The 12494-nt window shown below is 38.7% G+C and overlaps 2 protein-coding genes across 2 annotated transcripts; one reads left to right on the top strand and one right to left on the bottom strand.

Annotated features, from left to right (window-relative positions):
- Positions 1 to 688: 688 nt before the first annotated feature.
- Positions 689 to 2524, bottom strand: LOC126789985 (protein BASIC PENTACYSTEINE2-like). The gene is made up of 2 exons (XM_050516106.1): positions 2406 to 2524; positions 689 to 1791 (listed from the first exon to the last, which is right to left on the bottom strand). Exon 2 carries the CDS (start codon positions 1783 to 1785, stop codon positions 943 to 945), a length of 843 nt encoding a protein of 280 aa, XP_050372063.1. The 5' UTR covers positions 1786 to 1791; positions 2406 to 2524; the 3' UTR covers positions 689 to 942.
- Positions 2525 to 4561: 2037 nt separating this feature from the next.
- LOC126789983 (PHD finger protein MALE STERILITY 1) lies at positions 4562 to 7087 on the top strand. The gene is made up of 3 exons (XM_050516103.1): positions 4562 to 4877; positions 5001 to 5310; positions 5620 to 7087. Exons 1-3 carry the CDS (start codon positions 4562 to 4564, stop codon positions 7085 to 7087), a joined length of 2094 nt encoding a protein of 697 aa, XP_050372060.1.
- Positions 7088 to 12494: the final 5407 nt, after the last annotated feature.

The raw sequence follows: 12494 nt of genomic DNA on the forward strand, positions 1-12494 counted from the left end.
CAATTTGCATAAGCTAAATTCTGCTGGTATCGAACTATCGATTCACACATCGTAAAGATAAATACATGCCCTAATACAAGGGATTACTAACAGATAATAATATACCAGCAGGGAGATCGTTTGCATCCCCTCAACAATCCTAACTATACTTGCTTACACCATCCAATCTGTCTTTCATCCTAGACATCATCTCCCATCCTAAACCTTCTTCCAAAATCAAAGGCCGGGGATGAAAAATCTGATCCTTTCGATTGCCCGTAAGAGGCCAAGAGAGACAACTGTATTTTCCAATCCCTATATCGCAACCCTCTCCCAAGGGAAGGTCCCCTTTAATTAACTGGAAGGGAAGAATCAACTATCAAAAACAAATAAGCATCAATTTCACATCAAATGCTTCAGATTGTGCTAGTACTTCCTTGAAAGAGAGCGACCCATCTCCTGATGGAACTTAGCCAGAATTCAAATATTACTCAAAAATCGAAACACAAAGGTAAGAGATGAGGAGGTGATCATCACGGATGCAATATCAAAATTACGCATAGTACGTTTGGCCACAACAGAACTAATGACATGCTAACAATGAAGATGTAAGCAATCAGCACAATGAAAAAATGAATGAAGTGCATAGCAGTAAGAAAGATGAATCCATAAAGGAGGAGCATCCAACAGCAAATATTGAGAGATTGGAGACCATGCAACAACAATTCAATAAATAACAACTCATCTGCATAATCCTGGGGCCAGAAAAATCGGCCCTTAAAACATAGCCGAAATTACAACATAAAAGTAACAATTCGAAATTAAGGGCAAGTATACAGTCACAACAGAAATTCAAGGACTACAATTAACTGATAGATCTCTGCAAAATGCCACAGAAATATATACAGGTGGAACATAACAAATGCAATTCAATCTCCACTAATGGTACTAGCCAGGGCAACTCTACCTGATAGTGACGAACTTGTTCGTACCATGTCTTGCCCAATGAGTCCTCAAATCAATTGGATTAGCAAAGTTATAACCTTCAGCTGCAAGCTTCTCCAATACCTTTTTAAAAGCCCCTTGACTCATTTTTCTTCCAGCTATCCTAGCACCCCGTCGTTTAGTACTCATTGGCAAAGGATACATAGATACATTTGTAGTGCAACAAGCGGATTGCCAACCGCCACACCCCCACCGATAACACTGTTGGGGTGCTCCAGTACATGAGCAAACTGGAATTGGGATGCCAGAAATGTCCATGGTAATCCCATTTATGACAACATCCAAACTCTTTTTTGCGGGCTTCACACGCGGAACAGCCGGGTTGCTATTATCCTTTGGCTTCCTCGGCTTCTTCACCTTTGGGGCTTTCGGCACACCACCATTCTGCCTTTTCTTTGAAGGGCCAACTTCCTTATGGACAACTGGCTCTTCCATTCTATTCAGCCTCTCATCCCTCGATACTTCAGGGGGTGGCTGTAACATTTGCATGGAATGCTGGGCGGCTGAAGTTTCCGGAATAACACCATAATTAGGATTGGCCGGCATCATAGTGAGGAACTTATCGCGCTGGTTAATCCAGCTCTCCCTCATATAGTTGCTCATAGGAACAGGAGCATCTTGTACAACACAATCCCGCGGATGATAACCGTTGGCGCTAACCATGACCGAGGGATCGCGGCCGGGTATAAAAGGTTTCGTGTCACGCTCACCCATGCTTGTCATGAGCTGCAGGCCAAGATGGCCTTTAAACGAGGCCTCGTAGTACCCCCAATTGGGCATGTTCAATGAATCATCATCCATGGGGAGCTACAAATTGAGCAGAAAAACGACACCATATCAACACAACCTCAATTATCACAACATAATTTACCATTGCATAACCCCCAAAAGCCATCGAAAATCGACAAACAACAGAAACTAGACTAGACATTTACACAGCACCAGCCTGATTCAATCACAGATTTGAACTACAGTGACATCTAAACCTCCATCGATTTCAATTAAATTAGAGATCAAGCATCAAATCCAAAACAGCCCCAAATAGAAATGAGCATGCAAATCTAATTCTTAACCAATTCGATTAAATCTGGGGAGCTCCTGGATCCAAAACCTGTGTCCATATCCCACATTTCCAAAGAGGACCCAATCTAGATCTAATGTAATTCAATGTCAAAGCAAACTGTAGAAATTGGGGTCTTTGTGAATCAGAGAAATGGGGGATCTGAGATCCGAGCAAACCACAAAGATCATGACAAATTGGGAGCTTCAATTATATATACACATATGCAAAGGAATGTAAATGGCAGGTTAATAGTAGTACACAGAGGACCCATATATTCAAACATTTTGGAAAGAGAAAGAGAAAGAGAAAGAGAGAGAGAGATAGAGTCAGAGGAAGAGAGAGGAGAGAGAAAACTTACTTGGGTGGGTGTAAACGGCTCTTTAGGGTTTTGCCCTTCTGGAGAGAGAGGAGAGAGGAGAGAGGAGAGAGAAACCTGTGAGAGAGAAAGAGAGAGAAAACTTAAGAGAGATAGGGAGAGAGGAGAGAGGAGCTGAGAGGAAAGAGAGAGAAAACCTAAAAATGGGTTAATGGGGTACCTATCAAACTTATAGCTGTCACTTTAAAAATAATGGAAGAAATGAAAATATAGAGGGCTCCCTCTGGTGGATATATCTTATGTTATTTGTTTTCTTTGGGTCAAAGTGATATATCCTATGTTCCACTCCAACCTCATATATGCCATGTGACAACAAAGCCCATTTCTTATCATCCTCTATTTTTTCTTTCTTTTTCTTTGAACAATCCACCTCTTTTTCTGTTTGACCTAATATAAGTTTGAGATATTTTCTTAGAAAGAAACTTGTTTGATTAAACTGCACTTCATTCACGAAAACGAAGCAAACATGAGCTTTGGAATTGGGGGCAGTCCAATAACTTCTGAGTCAATAATTAAAATACTCAAGCAACTCTTCCGTGGTTTAAAAATATTTGAGATTTTGAAAGCCGTCACTTCCATGTGTTCAGCCATTTTTTAGATTAATACATCATATATATGATTCCTAATATAGATTGATTTAGTAATGGAATGTTGACAAATATCTAATCAAAGGCCTGATGTTGAGAAAAAAAGCCATTTCATCAAAATGGTCTATACATATATATAAAGATGCTCATACGTTTCAACTCACTAAAATATGTCAAAACACTAGTATCCTCTTTTTTATCTCACGCATAATGATCGATGTTATAACTTTTTCTATACATAGTAGTGAAGTTGCCATATATATGAGAAACCATTACAAATTATCAAGCAGGTGCGGTGTTACGTGCCGAATAATATTGGAAAATTGTTTATGCCAAATTGCCAAACACTGCCAATTTAAGGATATATAGGCCAGTTCATATCCCTTCTTTGACCTAAACTTTATCAATTCACATCAAATGGGGGTATATGAGATTCTTTTTCATTGGACGACTGAATAAACTTACAAAAAAATTTCGAAGAACATATTGTGGTCTAGAAGAGTACATTGAAACCTAAAATAAAAAAGAATATGAGTAACACACTCTATTTAGCTGTCTGGACATATTTTGGTATTATTTCCAGGTTAACTCACTAATTTAGAAGAAATGTTCAGGTGTTCAATCGCAAAATGAGAGAGAGGGAAGAACTCGAGACTTTTTTGGGCCTAGTACCTCAGACGAACCTCAAATAGAAACGGGTGTTAATTTAGCCCAGGTCCAGATTAGGCTTTGGTTTAGGTTTGAATCTAACGAAATGTCATTTTGTGTTTCTAACCGCTTGATCAGTGACTCATTATACGCAAGCAATTGGTGATGTAAAATAAAATGAAGAAATTTTCAAGCTATTAGAAATGAAGAAATTTTCACCACACAAAAAAAATTAGGAAGGCAAGTTCTCTCATGCATTGAAAAGGGATGAAATTCTGTTTTTGAAAATTTATATTGGGCTATACAAATTAAGAAAAGTAAATAGTGTTCTCTGAAGCATGGGAAGAAGCAGCTTCCATTAAATTAAGAAGAATATTTACTATATATCTTAAGGGGTAGTTGGCCAAGCAAATTTTGCGTCGTCGACCTTGATCCCTAATTAAGTTAATTAAGAGTCAAATGAGCAAATTAACATAATAATCCCAGAAGCTGATCGACCAAAGAAATTGGCGGAGCACAAGTCATTCACCAGTGGTGAAACACTTATTATGGAATGCATGCTCATGCTACTTGCTTTAGTTTACTTACTCCAAACCTCCTTTTATCCCATCTGTGGCCGCGATAGAATTGGAACCCTAGCCTATATATCGATCCACTCTATTTTGAAAAACAGCACTGAGCTTGTGAGCTATATGCTGAAGAAGAGTCTCTTTCGGGTGCTTCCCTTTTATTTCCAGGCACGATTAGCGTGGCAATCCGGGGCTATATCTAAGCCTTGTGTAAACATGCATTTTGCCCTAGTAAATAATTATACATGCATACATGCTGATCTCCTAGCTTCTTCTTGTTGTATATATAACTGCGCAATCTACCTTTCTTTCTCTCCATTCTTGCTCGGTTTCGATGTCGTCGCATAATCTGGACCTGAGTGGGAGCAAGAAGAGGAAGAGAGGCGAGAGGGTTTTCAGGTTCAAGACTTTTGGAGAGAACGGGTACCCGGTTGGGTTCATTGGCTCGTCGTTTAGAGAAAACGTGAAAGCGCTTCTTGAATATGGGCATCCGGAGAGTACCCTATGCAATGATTCTTCTGGAATGATGAAGAGCTGGTCTTTCCAGCTACAGCTTCATCGCAATGCTCCTGTGCATCTCGTTCTTTTCGTCGTTGAAGAGCCCTTTGAGGCCTCAATCCACCGCCACTGCAAGCAATGCCAATACGTCGGTAAAGTCCTATCGACTATATCTATAGCTAGCAGTTCTATCATAACTGTTATGATACTGATATATTGATATTTTGTACGTGCGTGTTGAACTTGATCATGATTTTGTGTTATATATAGCTCAGGCTGGGGGCAGCACATGGTTTGCAATAAGAAGTACCACTTTGTGTTGCCTTCAACGGACACGATGATGACGGCGGCTTGTTTGATCAACTCTAAAGCTTCTGGAGGCAATAACATCAACAACAACGTTGGTATTCCGGCGGGTAAGTCATTGAGTTTAGTGGAATTAGAGGGGCATATCATGCATGGTGTATTCCACTCTAACGGCTTCGGGCATTTGCTTTGTGTCAATGGGGCGGAAATGGGCTCGGACTTGCCTGGATACCAGATACTTGAGTTTTGGGATCGATTGTGCACAGGATTACGTGCAAGGTAACAATAGATCGATTAGCATTTACCTACGTTCGACCAATTGATTGATATATTGACAGAAGAAAGATGATAATTACTAGCCATATATAGCTACTGCACGCGTTATGATTGATGTGTTTTGCTGAAGAAAAACGCGCACGCACACACATATGCACATATATATATACTAGAATACTAGATCTTACAGATTTTGATTAGACTATTATACATATCAGATTTCCTTTGTTTTAGAGTTTCGTAAGACTTAACCAAACAACTTACCGATGTCTAATAATGCATGTGAAATTGTGGGCTGCTATGTTTTGGTAGGAAAGTGAGTTTAAATGACGTATCACAGAAGAGAGGCATGGAGCTGAGGCTCACCCATGGAGTAGCATACAGTGAGCCCTGGTTTGGTCGTTGGGGTTATAAATTTGGCCGTGGAACATTTTGTGTCACTCAACAAATGTATCAAAGCGCCATTGAAGCATTACAAGGCATGCCCTTGTGCTTGCTCATGCACCATCTTGCTGGCATTACTTGCAGCCAAATAGGCCATGATATTTCCCTCATCTTCTCAAGGTATCATACATTGTCTGATCATTCGTTGGTGACTCTCGGTGACCTATTCCATTTCATGCTAGAGCTCAAGTCTCGGCTACCTACAGATGATCAAAACTCGTGCATTGATTCCTATAACCCGGGAATGCTGGTGGAAACATCTTGCAGATGGTCTCCTAAAAGGGTTGAAATGGCGTCTCGGGTGATTGTGGAAGCCTTGAAGAGGGCTCATTTCAGATGGGTGTCTAGGCAGGAAGTAAGGGATGCTGCCCGTGCTTATATAGGTGACACAGGCTTGCTAGACTTTGTGTTGAAGTCGTTGGGCAACCAAATTGTGGGGAATTACTTGGTTCGACGCAGCTTGAACCCGGTGACCAAAGTTCTCGAGTATTGCTTAGATGACCTTTCTAATGTGTCCCCTAACCAAGATGGTAATGTCATTACCAACTCCAAAGTGAAGGGATGGCACAAGATTTCGAGGTTCCAGCTAATGAAGGACATGTTCTATTTGTACAAGTACATCCTCAAAGACCAAAAGCTAAACACCAGTACTACTACAGGGATCTTCTCAGCAATTCCAGTGGCTGTTAGGATAATTCTTAATTCCAAGTACCTTGTCAAAGATTACTGCGGCGAGTTACCTCATGCAAAACTTGAATTAGGACCTGAAGGAAAATCAAATATCTACTGTACCGTAATGATAAGAAACAGTATACAAGTGCTCGATCCTAACAAGATGATTCACAGCAACGAACTATCATTGCCGCCATACGAGTGTGTGACACTGAAAAACAATGCTACCATCAACGATCTCAAGCTCGAAGTGGAAAGCAACTTCAAAGAGATCTACTGGGGATTGAAAAACTTCGCCGTTGAAACAATTGCAAATTTGAGTAACGATGCAAAGGAAACAGATATGATTTTTGGCCTGGTTGATGTGGGTGGTAAGATTGTGCTTCAAGGAAGCAACAAGGGTAGTAACCGTAGTATGGAAGGTGGGGAACATGGATTTGTTAAGGAGCTAGAAGGACCCATATTTGAAAGCGGGTCGGGTAATTGCATTGTGGACTGTCCGTGTGGTGCCAAAGATGACGATGGGGAGAGAATGGTGTGCTGTGACATTTGTGAAGTGTGGCAGCATACTCTATGCGTTAGAATTCCAAACAATGAACAAGTTCCTCATATATTTCTCTGCAATAGATGCGAGCGAGAAATCGTACTTCTACCTTCTCCATAGTTCGTCATATACTTCTCATTTGTTTACTTCTATTGATTGAACAATTATAGTCATGCTTGAGCTTTTATTGGGCCAGTGATCCAATTCGTTGGGCTTCTTTAAGCCTCTAACTTCATTTGAAAGCCTTTATATCTATAGGATCTCTTTCCTCTGTGGACAAAGAAAAGAGGGGAGATGACATGAAACATGAGATTAATCATTGATATATGGAAGAGGCTTAGGTAAAGCATAAGGTCGGAACCATCGAGTAACGTAGTTTAATACTTCGGCACCAAATTCATGTTTGTTGGTTGCACGCCTAAAAGTAGAAAATTTCATATCCCTTCAAATGTAAGGTTCAATTTCAAACGGCAACAACTTTACATTGACTTCGACCACAGAATAAAGGTTAAAAGAGAACATAGGATGAATTACCTGATAGGAAAGCTCTACACTACCGAACTTTACCTATTGAAATGTTAAATGGGTTGATGTCCTATATGAAAAACCTTGAAGTATAAACACATGAACGTTGGCTATCTTTCTAAAACTAAAACTAAATTAGAGACTGATTAATGTATATACCTCAATCTAAGTAGAGGCCCCGTAAAGACTAAATAAGCAACACAATATGGATCATTAAAATTTTAACTTTTAATACATATGCATGATAATTCTAACATATAGATGATTAAGATTGCACCGTATACTTGTACATTGTGTATGGAAGAAATTATCCAACAAACGATTTAGATATCTAGCAACACGTGGTTCGGTTTTCTTTAAGATCAGTCATCTTAGCTTATATACAACAAATAGTTGTTTGCAGCCCACACATAGAAGCAGATAAAATTAAACATGGAGAGTTGTGACTGAACGTATAATAACTAGTGTAGGGGCAGCGCGTTGCGCTAGCTTGCGTAAATAGTCCAGAAGTCCAATAACACGTTAATTATAGTACTGATCGAATTTTTAATAATGAGATTGCAAATGATTATATATTCTCGTGTCTTTCAATTAAACAGATGACACCCAAATAAACCATCACACATGCAGCCATATGATCTGACCCGAAAGCCCAACAGCCCGCCTGACCCAGTGGCATAAACACAAATAAAAGGAACAGTAAATGAATGTGAACAATACTAAACTTTTAGGCGGAATGATATATAGTAAATGTGACACGACAAACTCAACATTACTTTCTCTCTTAACCTACGACTATACTACTATGAAAGAAACCCTAGTAGCCGCCCCCATTACGATTTTGCGATCTTTACCCTTATTTAACCTATTTTTACTATCCTGCCTCCTCTCACAAATCCATTGCCTCCCATCATTCACCATGACAAGTCTGGAAGATGTCACTGCTAGCTTTGCACAATCCAAGGCTCTTGCTAGTGGTGATGTTATCGATGTTTCCTCCACGGATCTTTCAAAGGATCCACCTGATCGAAAACCAACACCTTTCTTTTGGCCAAAACGTTGACCACCGATCTAGTGGATGTTAAGAAGTTTCAAAGTGTGTTTCGTCGGGTTTTAAAGTTTTGTCGGGTTTTAGGGTTCAAAAGCGTGGACCTTCGCTGTTTGTTTTCCATTTTGATATGGCGAAGGATCGCAATACAGTCTTTTGGGGAGGACCACGGTATTATCGTCATGCTCCTATACTCGTGGAAGAGTATGATGGACTACATCTCCGTCGTCTATTCAGAAGAACAAGTTGTATTTATGAGTGAGGTTGTAGGGTATCCCACATGCGTTGGAGAAAGAGAGGTACATCAAGAACGTTATCTTTGTTGCAGGGTCGTATGTGCGCATGGATGATGATTTGTATACCTATCATCAAAAGGCTAGGGTTAGGGTTTTTCGGGGCCTTAACAAACCTTTCTTCAAGAAAAAGACTTTGAGGATTACTTCATGAGTCATTGAAGAAATTGAGTTTGATTTTGAACATCTTCATGGTGTTTGTAAGCATTGTGATCTCATCTATCATGAATGGGGGTCATTGCTTTAAGTCTGGAGGCCCTTACCTTGGTTCGGCTATGGCATCGAGTTCTAGTGTCGCACCTTCTCTGCCTAAGATGCATCAAATTGGTTTCCCAGATGGTATGTTTCGTTTCAAGGGTGTGGATGTTTTCCTTATGCCTTCAATTGCTCGGAACCTCTTTATTCCCAAACCGAAATTGAGAAAGTCTATCATTTGGCGCTGTGAAGAGGGGGAGTCTTCTCCGGCTATTGTGATTGTTGAGTCACAACCTAAGACTCCTTCAATTACTTTGAAGAAGGCATATCATAAGCTGTTGTGGTGTCGCCAAAGAAACTAAAGGTGATGTTATTGAAGGATAAGGCACCCAACTCTTCGAAGAGGGTGAAGGTGTCGGGAGTAAAGCTCACGGCTAAAGATTTTGGCCTTGTGGAGGATGGGAGTGGCGCGTTGGTGCCTCAGCAGGTTGGGGAGTCCAGTGATGAAGCCAAGAAAAAGAGGGGCCGGCCTTATGGCTCCAAAAATAAACCCAAAGAGAAGAAAGCAGTTGCAAGCGCAGATGGTCTATGCCTCCAAGCCCCATGTCACATTCCAAGCCCTAGTGTGAAGGGCAGAGAGGAAGTTTAGAGAGTTATGTTGCCTGTTGTTATGCTCGTTTAAGTCGTAGAATAAACAAAATTTAGAAATAATTGAGCGTCCCCTAGTACTAAAGAATAGTTCTATATCGCATGCTAGTTTTGAGTTTTACTCATGACATCTTGTCTTGTGCGTAGTCACAGCGGATTAATATGTAATGACTATTCAGATCACGGATAAATCTTATAAAACATAAATATGTTTATTATAAAATAACGTAGAATAATGTGAGCATGTCTGCATGATAAATCATAGTGTTATACTATTTAAAAGAATAATTTATTAATTTGTTGGGTCTAACATGTGGGATATGTACGAGAAATTGGCCTGATATTATTGATGTCTAGATGATCACAAAACGAATTCGAATTTTGATGATAGTGCATATGTACTATGCATGCATTGTTGATCGATCAAATTGGTTAGATTAGAAAGGACTACATATTGGCTGGCATAGACAAGCAATAGTATAATTTGTGGCACTTCTTAGAAACAAGTTAAAAAAACTGGTTCAGTGACTCCAGTCCCTGCTTATATAAGTGAATCTATGAGAGTATGAGGTATATTTGTCTCTGCGCGTGTGTGTGTATATATATATATATATATATATATATATATATATATATATATATATATATATATATATATATATATATATTGGGTCAAATTGCCACCACTACTGCACTACTCTCTCTGGTAATTTACTCAGTTTTCCGTTAACTATTTCACTGTCTCTGGGGTAACCACAGTAACCACATACAAAAACTTCATCGGCTTTTACAGAAACAGAGACAGCAAAAAATGGAATATGATGATAAGAACCGGCTAAAAACTTAATACCAAAGTGAAATATTCTACTTTGATTGATCCAAATTTGAGTACTGCTGGAGTTTTTTTTATCTTGTTACACAGGTAACTTTTCCAGTTTCATGACATTACCCACTAAACAATACGAGTCGCTCTCTGTCTCTCCCACACTCATTGAAAATTCACGTGTGCATTTTTTCAGAAACTATTTATCAAGAAAAGAAAGAAGAAAAGGAGAAAGATGAAAGTTCGATGAAGGAGAGGGTTAGAGAAAACAGACGAATCTCTCTGTTCTTCACTATGCACTGAGAGACTTGTTAGGGAATGAAATGATGAATACGAATGGGGCCACGATGGCTGAGCAAGACTCTAACTTGATATCTATATTTGAAAATAGTGTCAATTTGTTTATGATTTTTCTTCGTTCTGGTTTTCAGTGTAACAGTAAAGAAAGGAATAGATACCAACAAGACTAAACAAGACAAATTAAGGGGTCTCAGATATCAGTGCAAATCACAGAGAGCTCATTTGCCCTACCCCTACCCACCCCCCCCATATGCCCCAATTCCTTCCATCACCAAATTATTGAACGTACTCAATCATACCATTTATACTTGCATACTTCTAAATAATTAATTCCACATTTTTTCTCATCCAAGGAATACTCTACCATATTTTGCTTTCAATCCCACCATACATACCTTGAAATTATATTCAAAATCGCACAAGTAATTCAGAAGCCTTTGTCATTTTCCGCATACCTCAATCACTCGATGCGTGTTTAGATAATTTACTTCAATAATATCAGGCAATCTACGTTGATTAATTCAGTAATTCGAATGTCCGACACAAGATTTTTATTCACAGTCGAATCTTTTGCGTAATTCGTACGTTTTAAAAACAATAATGAGAGTGGATTATTTGTTCGAAATCTAGAACATTTGGAACTTTGTTTGTTCATATGATTTGTCACATAATAAATCCCACAATGTGACAAAGAGTTAACTGAGAAGTGAACTTTCTTTTTACATACAAGTACTCGAGTGTAATTAATTAATGCATCTTATAAAGTAAAGTTCCAAGCTTTATAGGCCAATGCTAAACTATGCTTAATTAAACATTTAATTATACTTTTTGCCCTAAGTCAACAGAGTTTTTTTAAAGCATACGGGGGGTTTAGCACGTTGGATACTTATATAAATGAGATTAGTTTTAAGGAAAGGTGATTAGATTTGGAATCCATGACACTTGGGAGAGATGATTGCTTTGTTTCTTTGCCTTTTTTTTCTTTAATCCTTGCATGTGATAGGAATCCTTCTTCCATCACCCTCCCCATTCTTTCCAACTCATCGACACAAAGTATAAGCATCTTCCCCTTTTTATCTCATATTCATTTCATCCTTAATTAAAACATTGTTTTGATGTTTGTTTTAAAATTTTCCTAAAATGTACTAGTTCGAAAAAAAACATCATTTGATGTTTTCGCCTTTTTTTTCCCTAAAAATCATTTCGAAGACAAACATCTTTTGGTCTCTTCTCTGTTCCATTGATTGATTTAAACTAGAATCACTCGAACATGAAAATAGTATGATAAATTATGAAATAAGTTTTGATTCACCATAAATAAAACATGTCTTAAAACAACATAAAATCATAAATGTAAAACAAACTCGTTTTTCTTTTTGTTTGTGTTCATAAAGATGCGGGGTGCGTATTAGTAATCATAATTTAATTTGCTGCAAGGGTTTGGTGTCATTTATGTGGTGGGTTTGGATTCCAGCGCTGGATTATTACAAGCTAAACACCACAAGGTTTAACGACTCTATACAAAGGACAAAGAAAGGTCTCTCTGATTATGTGGATGCTTAAGAGTGGCAAATATTTTTGTCTTGATCGAGCTAATTAAGATGGCAAATACAAGTTAAGAAAAATGATTATTGCAGCCCGTCCTCGTTGAAAAAGACTAATCGCACCACTACCTTTCTCCTTTCCAAAAGTTAA

This window comes from Argentina anserina, chromosome 4, assembly GCF_933775445.1.
Source record: "Argentina anserina chromosome 4, drPotAnse1.1, whole genome shotgun sequence".
Taxonomy (NCBI): domain Eukaryota; kingdom Viridiplantae; phylum Streptophyta; class Magnoliopsida; order Rosales; family Rosaceae; genus Argentina; species Argentina anserina.